This window comes from Bison bison, unplaced genomic scaffold (assembly GCF_000754665.1).
Source record: "Bison bison bison isolate TAMUID 2011002044 unplaced genomic scaffold, Bison_UMD1.0 scf7180017864089, whole genome shotgun sequence".
Classification (NCBI taxonomy): Eukaryota; Metazoa; Chordata; class Mammalia; order Artiodactyla; family Bovidae; genus Bison; species Bison bison.
Genome location: NW_011494661.1, coordinates 1,914,371 through 1,927,040, shown reverse-complemented (window position 1 = coordinate 1,927,040; position 12,670 = coordinate 1,914,371). Strand labels below are relative to the sequence as shown.

The 12,670-nt window shown below is 40.3% G+C and overlaps 1 protein-coding gene across 5 annotated transcripts in view; it reads right to left on the bottom strand.

The window, feature by feature from the left end:
* Positions 1–12,670, bottom strand: part of CPED1 (cadherin-like and PC-esterase domain containing 1) — a 330,082-nt gene that overhangs the window by 281,339 nt on the left and 36,073 nt on the right. For 4 of the 5 annotated variants that reach the window (XM_010838063.1, XM_010838065.1, XM_010838064.1 and 1 more), the window contains one exon: positions 10,675–10,852. The exons of the other annotated variant lie outside the window; for it this stretch is intronic. In XM_010838063.1, the coding sequence (XP_010836365.1) occupies positions 10,675–10,852 (178 nt within the window). The remainder of the gene's footprint in view (positions 1–10,674; positions 10,853–12,670) is intronic. 5 annotated transcript variants of the gene reach the window in all.

Genomic DNA, 12,670 nt, shown 5'->3' with positions numbered 1-12,670 from the left:
AAAAGATCAAACAATTAGAAAGAAAGTAGGCTTGAAGGAGAAATGCTAGGGATTTCAGTAAACATCTGGTTACCATTTTCAATTGAAAGAACTAACCCACTTAAGGAAGTAGTTTAGTTTCTTTGGAGTAAAAATGAGACAGTGGCTTTTTGTTCCCTTTGCACAGTGGAGGGTAAAGGAAACATCAGAGTGGGGAGATCACTCATAACTCAGCTTCTATAAATAAGAAAGGTTTTTTTTGTTTTTTTTCCAAAACTAAAGTAAATTGAACTCGGATCCCTGTAGTATAAACAATTCAACCAAAGTTAAGGTTAAATAAACATTCCTTGAGCGCTCCCCTGCCAATTAAGGAACACATTCTGTTTGGGAGTAAATACATCAGTAATTCTATGAGCAATGAGGAAAATAACAATAAACCCGAACACACAATTACTATGTGTCATGATACAATAAAATAGAACAGTGCAGCCCTATGCCATTTCTTTGATTCAGTTTCTTTTCTTTTCTAGTTTGATTAACTCAGGGCACAGAAGCGCTTCTGATACCGTCCAAAACCTATTACTTGCCTAATAAAAAACGTATGTCAAGTGCGTTCCAGGCAAAATACCGACAAAGCGAAACACTGTGCCTTTCAAATGTGACCTTTCCTCTTCTGTCTTCCTGCTGAACAGTCCTAGTGCATATTAAACTCAGGAAGGCAGCAGGGGTGCTGGTATGGGGCTGGAGGGGAAAAGGAATGAGTTCATTAGGCTCTCATATTGTAAAGCAGAAGAAGCATCTGCTGTCAACCTGCACCCCCAGCCTAAAGGGACCACTTCCAGTTCGGCCTTGGAGTCCACGTTTCTTCGCTCCATCTTAGCTTCCTGTTTTTCTCTTCTGCCAGAGGACAGGAGACTAAAGGCAAAGACTAAAGAAAAGGAATTCTAGAATAATAGAGGTTTAAAATCTTGTCTTGACTTGTGGACACAGTGGGAAGGAGAGGGTCGAAGAGAATAGCATTCCAGGGAATGATTGAATAGGGATAATCTAGAATAGGGAAGAATCGAGACAGTAGCATTGAAATATATACACTACTGCAGCGTGTAGATAGATGGCTAGTGGGAAGCTGCTGTATAGCACAGGAGCTCAGCTTGGTGCTCCGTGATGACCTAGAGGGGTGGAATGGGGGGTGGTGGGAGGGAGGCTCAACAGGGAGAGGATATATGTATACATATTACCTGATTCATGTTGTACAGCAGAAACTAACACAACATTGTAAACCAATTATACTCCAATTAAAAAAAATATTGTCCTGCTTCCTCTGATTTTGTGTGTATGAGTGTTAGAGCGCATCCCCAAACTGCAGATTTGAAAAAGGCTTTGATGCTGATTTTATGCATTCTCCTGAGTGATAAAGCAAGCCCTCTGCAGCATTCCTGCTTTGCTCTTATTCCATCAAAACTTCCTACTCTTTGAGCTGGGCTATTCCATTGCTGGGTAAGTCTGATTGATACAATGTTCATCCTTCAACAGGTCCTGGGCCTTCTAGGGTTACTACAAATAAATCCTGTACTCAAGCGACCCGTTAAACAGTGGGGATACAAAAATATTGGCCCAACTACTTGCAGGCCTCCCAGAAATGGTCTTTTCAATTGGAACAATCTATTTTCTTGTTCCTGCTACAGTTCTTGGTTTGTACTGCAACTGTAGAAATATGCCTCCTCGAGTATACATAAATAATTCCAAGCCAAAGATAAAATATACTCTGCATCAGAGTCTCCCGAACTACATATTACTTAGACTCTACCCTGGGTGCAAGCTTAAAACTTTTGGAAAATATTTATTCTCTCTTAGGCCACTATTCATTCTATGAACTAAAACAATGATTTACTAAATAGTACCTGGATGCTAGGAAAGAGAATTTGATGGTGACTTTCTTTTCCTTTAGAGACGTACATGCTGTAAAAATCTTGGGTCATATGACGCTTTTCAAAGCAAGGGACTAGAAGTGAATGTTTCACACAATGCTAAGAACTCACCGACAGGACCTAAATGACATGATAGGGGTTTTCACCTTTAATGCTCTCTACAGTCATGAGCAGCAAAAGATATAAGCTTACTTTTCCGTGTCCTTTACTGGAGAGCAGCTTTAGGTAACTCTGTGTGTTCCTCTGTTTTATGGAATATTAAACCTTCAATGAATCAGTTATCATCTCTAAACAGATAGCCCGCACATCTATATCTCCCGCTTGACCTCCAGTCTCTGCTAAGTACATTTATGTGAAAATCTCAAGGCACCTGAGCCTGCACATGTTTAGAACTAAACACATCTGCCCTTCCTGCAAAAACAACAGGTTGAGGAATACTGCTAAATATGTCAGAGGAGTCTTGAAATCCAAGGAAGGGGAAAACTGAAAAACAGACACAGGCATTAAAAACCTCAACAGTCTAGAATTGTTTGATGTATAAAGTGTTAGCTTTATCTCCTACCACAGTTGTGGTTGCATTATTTTTGTTATATGAGCAGATTTGAACATGAGTAGAATATCAATGTTCCTTTAAATTTACATAAAAATGAAAGGCTGAAGAATTAAGTTTTAATGTGAAAGTTTAAGGTAGTTCACTATTTAAGGGGCTCAACTGTACTATTTCATCTTTATTTATTTATGTATTCTAATAAATATTTATCATGTGCCCCTATGTGGAGGGCATAGTTCTATGTGATGAGCTGAGCAGACAGGGTTCCTAATCTCAAGGAGTTGACAAATTTTTTTAGAAGTGAGGTTGTTTTTCCTAATGAAATGATCCAGGAAACCGTGTGTCAGAATTTCAGGAGGGTTAACAACCCAGATCGTTCATGAAAAAATATTAAGTTGGGAAGGAGACTTGAATAGGACTTAATAGGGAGATTTTAATGCAAAATTTCCAGTAGCAGCAAGCACCCTTCTGCTACTGGTAAGTTGTGTCCGACTCTTTGCAACCCTAAGGACTGTAGCCCATAAGGTTCCTCTGTCCATGGGATTTCCCAGTCAAGAATACTGGAGTGGGTTGCCATTTCCTTCTCCAGGGCATCTTCCTGACCAGGGATCAAACCCATGTCTCCTGCATTGCAGGCAGATTCTTTATCACTGAGCCATCAGGGAAGCCCCCCTTTAACGTACCTCTCCACAAAGGAATCTTCATGATCTCCTTTCTGTATCTAGTTCCTGGCAGCAGTAGCAATATTATCTCCCATTTTTGGAGTGCCTACCACATGCCATTCTCACAACAGTCTCAAAACAATCCATTTCAGAAGAGAAAAACGAGGGCTTTGAGAGGCCAACTTGTCCAGGGTAGTGTAACCATTAAGATAACACTGGGGACTCCACCCCAGGTTCAGTCTTACTCCACAGCTTATTCTCTTTAATTACCACAGTCCACTACCCTCCCCAAGAAAGCAATTATTGTGGTTAGGCTCTTCTTACTTGATTGAAATCTCAACTTCCTTATGGCTTCTTTTTGAATACAAATAAACTAAAGAAAAATCTGAAATACATTTTCCATTACAAAAGTTAAGATTGATCTGCAGTACTTGTTTTTTTCCACACAACCGGCAGAAACAGCTTTTGGCAAGTAGCCATTATAAATAAACCTTCAAAATGAGACTAAATTTCAAATGCTACATGGATGTGTTGGACATTTTTAAGAGTACAGGTGAATGTAAATAAATTTATGGGAGGGAAGAAACTATGAAATTATAAACAGGGAAGGAAATGGGCTTTTCCTTTTTTAAATACATTTTCCACAACATTAAGCAGTAGTAACATCTTGCTCTGCTAACTGTATCTTTAATAGTACATCCCAAGAACATAGCTGGGAAAATTACAGTGTCCTTCTTAGTGGGGGGAAAGCTGTAGCAATATTATTTAAAATATCATCTCTATAACACAATATAGCAAACGTATCAACACAAATATCGATAAATACTATTTATCACAGTATTAATCCTGTCTCTTCTTAGAGATGTTTTCATTATGTCATGCTGTCATGTCACACTCAGCTCACATCCACTTCGTCTGCAATACAAATGTTGCTCTAGCCCTTGACCGTACATAACATCATCAACTTAATAATCCTTTTGAAAAAGTTGTTTTAAATGTACTATCTGGACATGTCAGAGATCAAGGGGAGGCACTACAGTGTCCCCTACTTCCCGAGAGCAAAACCTCTCTCTACTCTTTCCCCTGTTGCCAAGCTGGGTACTTGGCAGCTCAAGCCAAAATTAGGCTCAAATTATGGTAGCTAAGAGGAATATCCAGTTTGAGCCCTACTTTTATACTTCCATCTTAGTAATCTTATTATTATATGTTTGACTATAAACCATCAAATCCTTTTTCAATGAGGTTTGAGTTAAGTTAAAAACCTAATCTATCTCAGTCCTTGAGTTTAACCACCATCATGAGATCAAATGACATAGAATTAGTCTAGATCCACAGGTCAGCAAACATTTTCTGTAAAGGACTCAATAACAAATATTTTAGGCCTTAACAGCCATATAGTCTTTGTTGCAACTACTTAGCTCTGCTGTTATAGTACAAAAATGGTCAAAGACAGTACAAAAACAAATGAGTGGCTGTGTTCCAATCAAACTTTGTTTATAGGCATTGGGCCAGATTTGGCCAATGGGCCATAGTTTGTCAACTGCTGGCAAGAAAATTTATATAGTCTTTCACTTTTTATAGTTCTTCAAAGACCATTCTGTATAAAAGCCCCAAGTTACAAAAATAAGAGCAATCTGAAATCATAACACAGTCAGTCTCCAATCCTGTAGCTTGGATAGCAGTTGGCATTTGTTTTTCACATGGACTATACAACACAACTCCAGTACTTTGGGCACCTCATGCGAAGAGTTGACTCATTGGAAAAGACTGTGATGCTGGGAGGGATTGGGGGCAGGAGGAGAAGGGGACGACAGAGGATGAGATGGCTGGATGGCATCACTGACTCGATGGACGTGAGTCTGAGTGAACTCCGGGAGTTGGTGAGGGACAGGGAGGCCTGGCGTGCTGTGATTCATGGGGTCACAAAGAGTCGGACACGACTGAGCGAGTGATCTGATCTGATCTGATCTGATCTGATACAACACAATTCAAAAGTGCAGGGTATACTCAAGAGTGGGCAGAAAATTGCTAAATATGCTCTACCCTTCAAATATACATAAATAGTTCTGATCCAGTGATGAAGTACCTTGAATCAGAGTCTCCTAGAAAACACCTTTCTTGGATGTCACCATGGGAACAGGTTAAGAGCTTTTGGGGGGAATACCTGCTCTCTTTTAGGCCACTATTCTTTTCCAGGTACCAGAGCACTGACTCACTATATAGTATCTAGATATTAGGAAAAGGAATAATTGGTTGGTCCTTCAATCTTTTCCTTTAGAGACATATATTCAGAGACTTCTATGGTCTTACAAACGCAGAAACAGAAGATATGTTTTTCCAAAGTAGGAGGCTAAAGGACGATAAATGTGTATGTTTCATAGTCTGCTGTTTCGTAGGCATAAATCTGTAAAGACAATTGTCCTCTTACTGTCCTCAAAATCAGCTTAAAGTTGAAATACTTATAAACAACTATACCAATAAATCTTCACTATTAATAGTTCAATGGCATATAGCAAGCACACTTTTGTATCATTTTATTACAAAATGAACTCTAAAGATTGCTATTTTTTGAACCAGTAGTATATCCCTTAGGACAGTGTTCCTCAAACCAGGCTACACATCAGAATTACCTGTGTCTGTTTTTAACATACAAATTTCTGGGCCCCACTCCCAGACTAGTGAATGAGAAATATTGGCTGGGCTTTACTTTGTTTCCTCCCAGAACTCTGATGGGTGTGGACAAAGTGATTAAATTCTCAGCACATATTCTTGTGAAGTAAATATCATTACTGCCTTTAGTTTAATATATAAACTATGATAAGACTCAGAGAACAAGGCCAAATATATACAGATCTATTGTTGTTCTGGTTAGAATCACCAATATCTATTATATCACAGAATAGAATTAACCAGGGGAAAACATAATACCTATATTTGAATTTTCAACCGAAGACTGCTTACTTTTCCCTCCAATTAATGTTTACTAAATTAGTAATTAAATATAAGATGAAGCCCAAATATTACTCTTTAAGAACATATTATTCTTAATAGTAGAATGTTGCCTGCCTGGACTAGCACTCTTAAATTTTTTCCTAATTTTTATCCATTTCTAGCCTTAAAAGTTTTTTTTTTTTTTAAAGGGACCCTGAAAAAGGCCACCTGTGCTTCAAAGGATGGCACAAAAAAAGAGATAAGCAGAAATGATGGGGGAAAAGTCAAAACAGGACTAGAGAGCAGGTAGAATAAATGGATAGAACAGGGAAAATGTGTTTTATATTTATTTTCTTAAAACCAAAAATGTGTTTTATAAATGTGTCAACTCTGCACCTTGGTACTTAATAGCATTTGTAGAAGTGCTTCTTTTGTTTTTAATGTAATCTTTTCAAATCTCAGGTTAGCAAACAGCAAATGATGAAAAGAAAGATAAGGAGAGTAGGTCTCCAGATGATTCTCAATTGCTTTCACTTCCACCAAGCTGCTTAGCATGGGGAGATGAAGTTTAAATGGGCCAATTTAGGGTCCCACTCTCTGCCGCTGTACATGTAGTAAGACAAGCATAAGTTGAATATGTGAAACTAGAGCAAAATAAATTTTACACGAATTAAATCTCAAGAAAATATTTTTGACAGTAAGTGCTTCAATTCAAACAGTCTATAGATTAAATGTGTGGCCATGGAAAACAAGCTCCAATTTAAAAAGTGGCTTTTTTTGTATACGTTAGATAATCAGAAACATATTAGATGATGGTCACGGAGATTTTTTATCTCAGGTATTCGATGCACAGGCTCTCACAATGAAAACTACAAAATCAAATGGAGAACCAACAATATCCCTTACTTGTGAAATTGCTACCCTTTCTTGAGGCCTATCCAGGAATAATATCTTACCATATAAAGCAAAAGAATAGCAAGAAAGAAGCAGTGAATGTTTTCAAAACTGGGGAAATGTAGGGAAAGCGAGCCAAATCAGTATTTACACTGACAAATTCCGGTGACACCATCTAGTTATCTTGTGCTACTGTGCCCAGCAGCTCCTCTGGCTGCCAGATTCTATTGCCTTCAGGCTTTCTTTGCACTTTCTTGGTATTTGGAAGCTGCAAAGTAATTCTCCTTTTTCTTATAAAACTGACCCAAAGGACATCAAGGGAGAGAAGAGACATATTCCTTGTTTTGCAGGTGGATAAAATGGAAATTGAAGTTGAAAGCACAGATAACCCGTGTTGTGCCCATATACAATGAGTAGCAGCACCGAGGGGGCAGAAAACACGTGAATTTCAGTGTTGTGTTATCACAGTCAAGGCTTTGCAGGAGTCCAGGACCACAGCTCATGTGGCACAGGGTGGTGGTAATACAGTCACCTTGTTCAGCGGTGGGCTAAAATAATTTATAGGATGAGAAGAAGACAAAGTGCTTTATATCTTTCCTTAAGATTGGCAGCTATTCTGATCAGTGGTGTTCTGACAATATCATTTATGGATGTTTTAGAACTTTCAGTTCAGTTCAGTTCAGTCAGGCTCTTTGCGACCCCATGGACTGCAGCACGTCAGGCTTCCTTGTCCATCACCAATTCCCGGAGCTTGCTCAAACTCATCTCCATCAAGTTGGTGATGCCATCCAACCATCTCATCTTCTGTCGTCCCCTTCTCCTCCTGCCTTCAATCTTGCCCAGCAGCAGGGTCTTTTCCAATGAGTCAGTTTTTTGCATCAGGTGCCAAAGTACTTTAGATTCCAGATGGGTCCTTCTTAGAACCAACTTCAGTGAGGTTTGTAAACTTTGTCTCCAGCTGCTTCCATATTCCATATCTTTCACCTCCCTTTTGCTTTTCTTATTTGCTTCCAAAAGCTCTAGATTAACATACTTCTCCTGGGGGCAGAGGCCGGCAAATGGCATTCCTGAAGACTCGTCCTAATGGACTGTATTCTGCACATTTTAAGTCCTTTCTTTTCATCAAAGTAGATCTTTTGAGGCTTTTTCCCCTGGGAGCTTTGTTAGTGAACTAGCTTATAACTTTATCACCGACATTGTTAAAAAAAAAAAGGTGGTAAAGGGTGATCATGGCTAAGTGTTCCCAGCCTCTTTCATAACCAACGTAAACTAGCATTTTAAAAAGCAAAAGTGAAAGTCGCTCAGTCTCAGTTGTGTCCAACTCTTTGTGACCCCATGGACTATACAGCCCATGGAATTCTCTAGGCCAAAATACTGGAGTGGGTAGCCTTTCCCTTCTCTAGGGGATCTTCCCAAAGCAGGGATCAAACCCAGGTCTCCCACACTGCAGGCAGATTCTTTACCAACCACAAGGGAAGCCCTTAAAGAGCAAGGGGGGGCCTAATTAAAAAGCATGTGCTATGAGGATGTCAGGATGGCTGACACTGAAATGACAAATGAAAATTACTGTGGCACCGGGATCTATTTTCTCCCAGAAGCAAACACCATGGAGATCAGCAGCTGATTCAAATTACTTTTCCTCTCCTCCCTTTTGATAAATAGGAAAACAAACACACACTGTACCATCCTAAAAAGAAAACTCTGATTGGCCCACAGAGAATGAGTGCTCCACGTTCTGGTAGCTGTAAAATGATCGATTAATGCAGGAAAAGACCCTGATGCTGGGAAAGATTGAAGGTAGGAAGGCAAGGGGATGACAGAGGATGAGTTGGTTGGATGGCATCACTGACTCAATGGACATGAGTTTGAGCAAGCTCTGGGAGATAGTGAACAACAGGGAAGCCTGGCGTGCTGCAGTCCACAGGGTCACAGAGTCAGACATAACTTAGTAACTGAACAACAACAAAGGGGTCAAAGAGGGAGTGAGCAACACGGAGATGAAGAGGACGAGCACAGAAGTGAGATCTGGAATCTGCGGGGTTCAAATCCTGCCCCTCCATCACCACAGTTTAAGATATAAGGTGCATCCCTGAACTATTCTAAGCCTTGGGTTCCTCTTCTGCAAGTGGGGGAGGGATGAATATTTCTTTCTTAAATTTATTGGAGTATAGTCGCCTTATAATGTTGTGTTAGTTTCTGCTGTGCAGCAAAGTGAATCAGTGATACATGTATCTATTCTTTTATAGATTTCCTTCCCATTGAGGTCACCACAGAACATTTACTGGGTAGCTCAGCTGGTAAAGAATCCACCTGCAATGCAGGAGACCCTGGTTCAATTCCTGGGTTGGGAAGATCCCCTGGAGAAGCGATAAGCTACTCACTTCACGTTGTTGGGTTTCCCTGCTGCCTCAGACGGTAAAGAATCAGCCTGCAATGCAGGAGACCCGGGTTTGATCCCTGAATCAGGAAGATCCCCCGGAAGGAGGGCATAGCAACCCACTCCAATATTCTTACCTGGAGAATCCCCATGGACCAAGGAGCCTGGCAGGTTACACTCCATGGTGTCGAAAAGAGCTGGACATGACTGAGTGACTAAGCATGCACACAGAGCACTGAGTAGAGTTTCCTGTGCTATACAGTAGGTTCTCACTAGTTCTCTATTTTATACGTAGTAGTGTATATATGTCAACCCCAATCTCCCAGTTAATTCCACCCCCCTTACCTCTTGGTGTCCCTACATTTGTTCTCTATGTGTGTGTCTCTGTTTCCCCTTTGCAAATAAGTTCATCTACACCATCTTTCTAGATTCCACATACATGCGATATTATACTAATCTGTTTTTCTCTTTCTGAATTATTTAATTCTGTGTGACAGTCTCTAGCTCTATCCAGGTCTCTGCAAATGGCACCACTGTGTTCTGTTTTATGGCTAAGTAACATTCCATTGTATATATGTACCATGTCTTCTTTATCCATGTCTCTGCTGATGGACATTTAAGTTGCTTCCATGTCTGGCTATTGTAAATAATGCTGGAATAAACATTGGGGTGCATGTATCTTTTCTTGGGGGTACTCAGAGGCTTTCAGTGAGGAGTAAATGAGGCCATGAATACAGAATACAATATGTCACATGGTTAGTCACTCAAGATCTGTCAGCTGTATTGTTACTGCCCTTTTTGACCCTCATCATCTACTCAACTTCCTTTTCAAATAACTTATTTAAGAACCTGTCTCTTATTTTTCACTTCAAATGATAGAAATAAAAAGTACTTGACTAGTAACAGTGTGTGAGATAAATATCTACACTTCTTTCGCATTTAGAGCCAATCTGTGATTCACATTTAAGTTGGCTTCTCAAAACAATTTCCAGCACATTCTACTTGCAGTCAGATGAAGTGGCAATTTTCTTAAAATATGGAGCAGTTCGGTGCTGGGCAGAACATGTATTCAGGCTCATAAACATAAACATTTTTATGCAGCATTTAAAGATGAACTATGTAACTCCAAAACGCTGCAAAAATATAAACAAAATAATTTCAGGAATAAAGAAATGCAGCTAAAGGAGAATGGAGAGGAAGCTAAAAAAGAATCCAAGTTTTCTATGGTGCAAGAAAGTTGATCATGGGTAAAAATTTGTTCTCGTGAATTTTTTTAGAGGAAGACAGTAGCACATTCCAGGAAGTATTTACACTAGATGACAAGCAACTTTGGTAATTACTCCTGATTCTGACCTTTTTCTAGTAGCCCAGGGTCGGCACCGAGCCTTTCTTCAGAGATGACAACCGTATAGTGATGCTGAGTGAGAATGCTCCGGTGGAGCTGAAGCTCCCTTTGGCTGGAGGAAGAAGGCCTGTAGAGAACAGCCCTTCTGCCATGGCTGCTGAAGTGGGTCTCAACTGACTGTTTGATCTACAGGGGAAAAAAAAAAAAGAAGGTGTAAAAATTCGAGAGGAAAACAGGAGCACATTTCCTTTGAAGGAGATCATTAATGTAAATCGGGAGCCATTCAGAAAGTTGACTTTGAAGGTTTTCTCCGGCAATGCTCTGAAAGGCGCACAAGGACAAAAGCAACCTCATTTGTGAGAACTGAAGGTGAACTGTATTTTTCTCACTATTCCAGAAAGATGAAGATTTCAAGCCATTAAATACAGAGTTCCTGGCGGAATACTGTGATATACCGAGCTCAACTCTGCCTGAAAAATAGAAATTAATAGCGATGCTTTTCATCTGCATTGTGCTTTTCTGTAATAGTTCCAGCTGCCTTATCTTTTAATAGTTCTTTTAGGTAAACACAGTAGAGGAAACAGACCCAGGGAGGATGGATTTTGTGCCGGAAGGACATGGGGGACAGCTGAAAAGCAATCCCAGAGCTCTCTGCAGGCACAATGCTGTCACTTCTCTCCATCAGGATGCAGCAAAATTTCAGTGCCTCTCACTGAGACAGGATGGATCTTTATGTGAGAAGAGGAGGGTATCACTCAAGAACCATAGATTTTAGGCTCTTCCTTCAGCTGTTGATTGCTCCTCCAAATAAATATTCTTTCTCACAATGATGCTTGAAGTATCATTAACAAAAGGGAAGTTTTGAATTGGCAAGTAGAAAGAATGCTGACAATGAAATTCATTATATGGTTTAAGCCATTCCTAGTGACTCAGACAGTAAAGAATCTGCCTGCAATGCAGGAGACTCTGGTTGATCCCTGGGTCGGGAAGATCCTCTGGAGAAGGGAATGGTTACCCACTCCAGTGTTCTTGCCTGAAGAATTCCATGGACAGAGGGCCTGGCAGTCTACAGTCCATGGGATTACAAAGAATCAGACAAGACTGAACGACTGAAATATACACACACATACACATATGGTCTAATGCAGATACTGTGTGTTTTCCTGAAAATTTTTGTGATTAAACCTTGATAAAGTAGACATTTTTTACAACTGAAGGGAATGATAAGATTGGGTGGAAGTTAGGGCAAAAAAAATGGGAGAGGCCAAAGAAGAGGAGACAAAGGGTTGGAGAAGGCAGTTGAGGGGAAAGAGGTAAAAAATGAAATTAGGAATCCACATTACTTTCAGTGGCAGCTCTGAATCAAATTGTCCATTGGCCCTCAAACATAATTTGTACCATGTCTTTCACTCCTTAAATTTCTTCATTATTTCCCATTACTGACCGAATCAATTCCACATCTTTATCACAGAATGCAGGCCACCTGAACTTAAATCCCATCTTCCTTCCCTGGTCATGTCACACTTTTAATCATTTCCATTCCTAATCCTAACCTGCTACTTCATATAGACTCCACTGTGCCTTCTCACTACAAATCCTTCCTCTCTCTCCATTCTTCCATTTAGCAAACTCCAAATCAAGCAGTACTTCTTTGGAAAATTTTCATTGACAAACATCCTTCCATCAGCACTTACAAAATTGTGTGTCTCTCTGATTTGAGTTCCCTAACATGCAGCCTGCATTGCCCCTGTGTCTTTGGTAAACACTGCTGCTGCTACCGCTAAGTCGCTTCAGTCGTGTCCGACTCTGTGCGACCCCATAGTCGGAAGCCCACCAGGCTCCCCCGTCCTTGGGATTCTCCAGGCAAGAACACTGGAGTGGGTTGCCATTTCCTTCTCCAATGCATGAAAGTGAAAAGTGAAAGTGAAGTCGCTCAGTCCTGTCCGACTATTCGCGACCCCATGGACTCCAGCCTACCAGGCTCCTCCATCCATGGGATTTTCC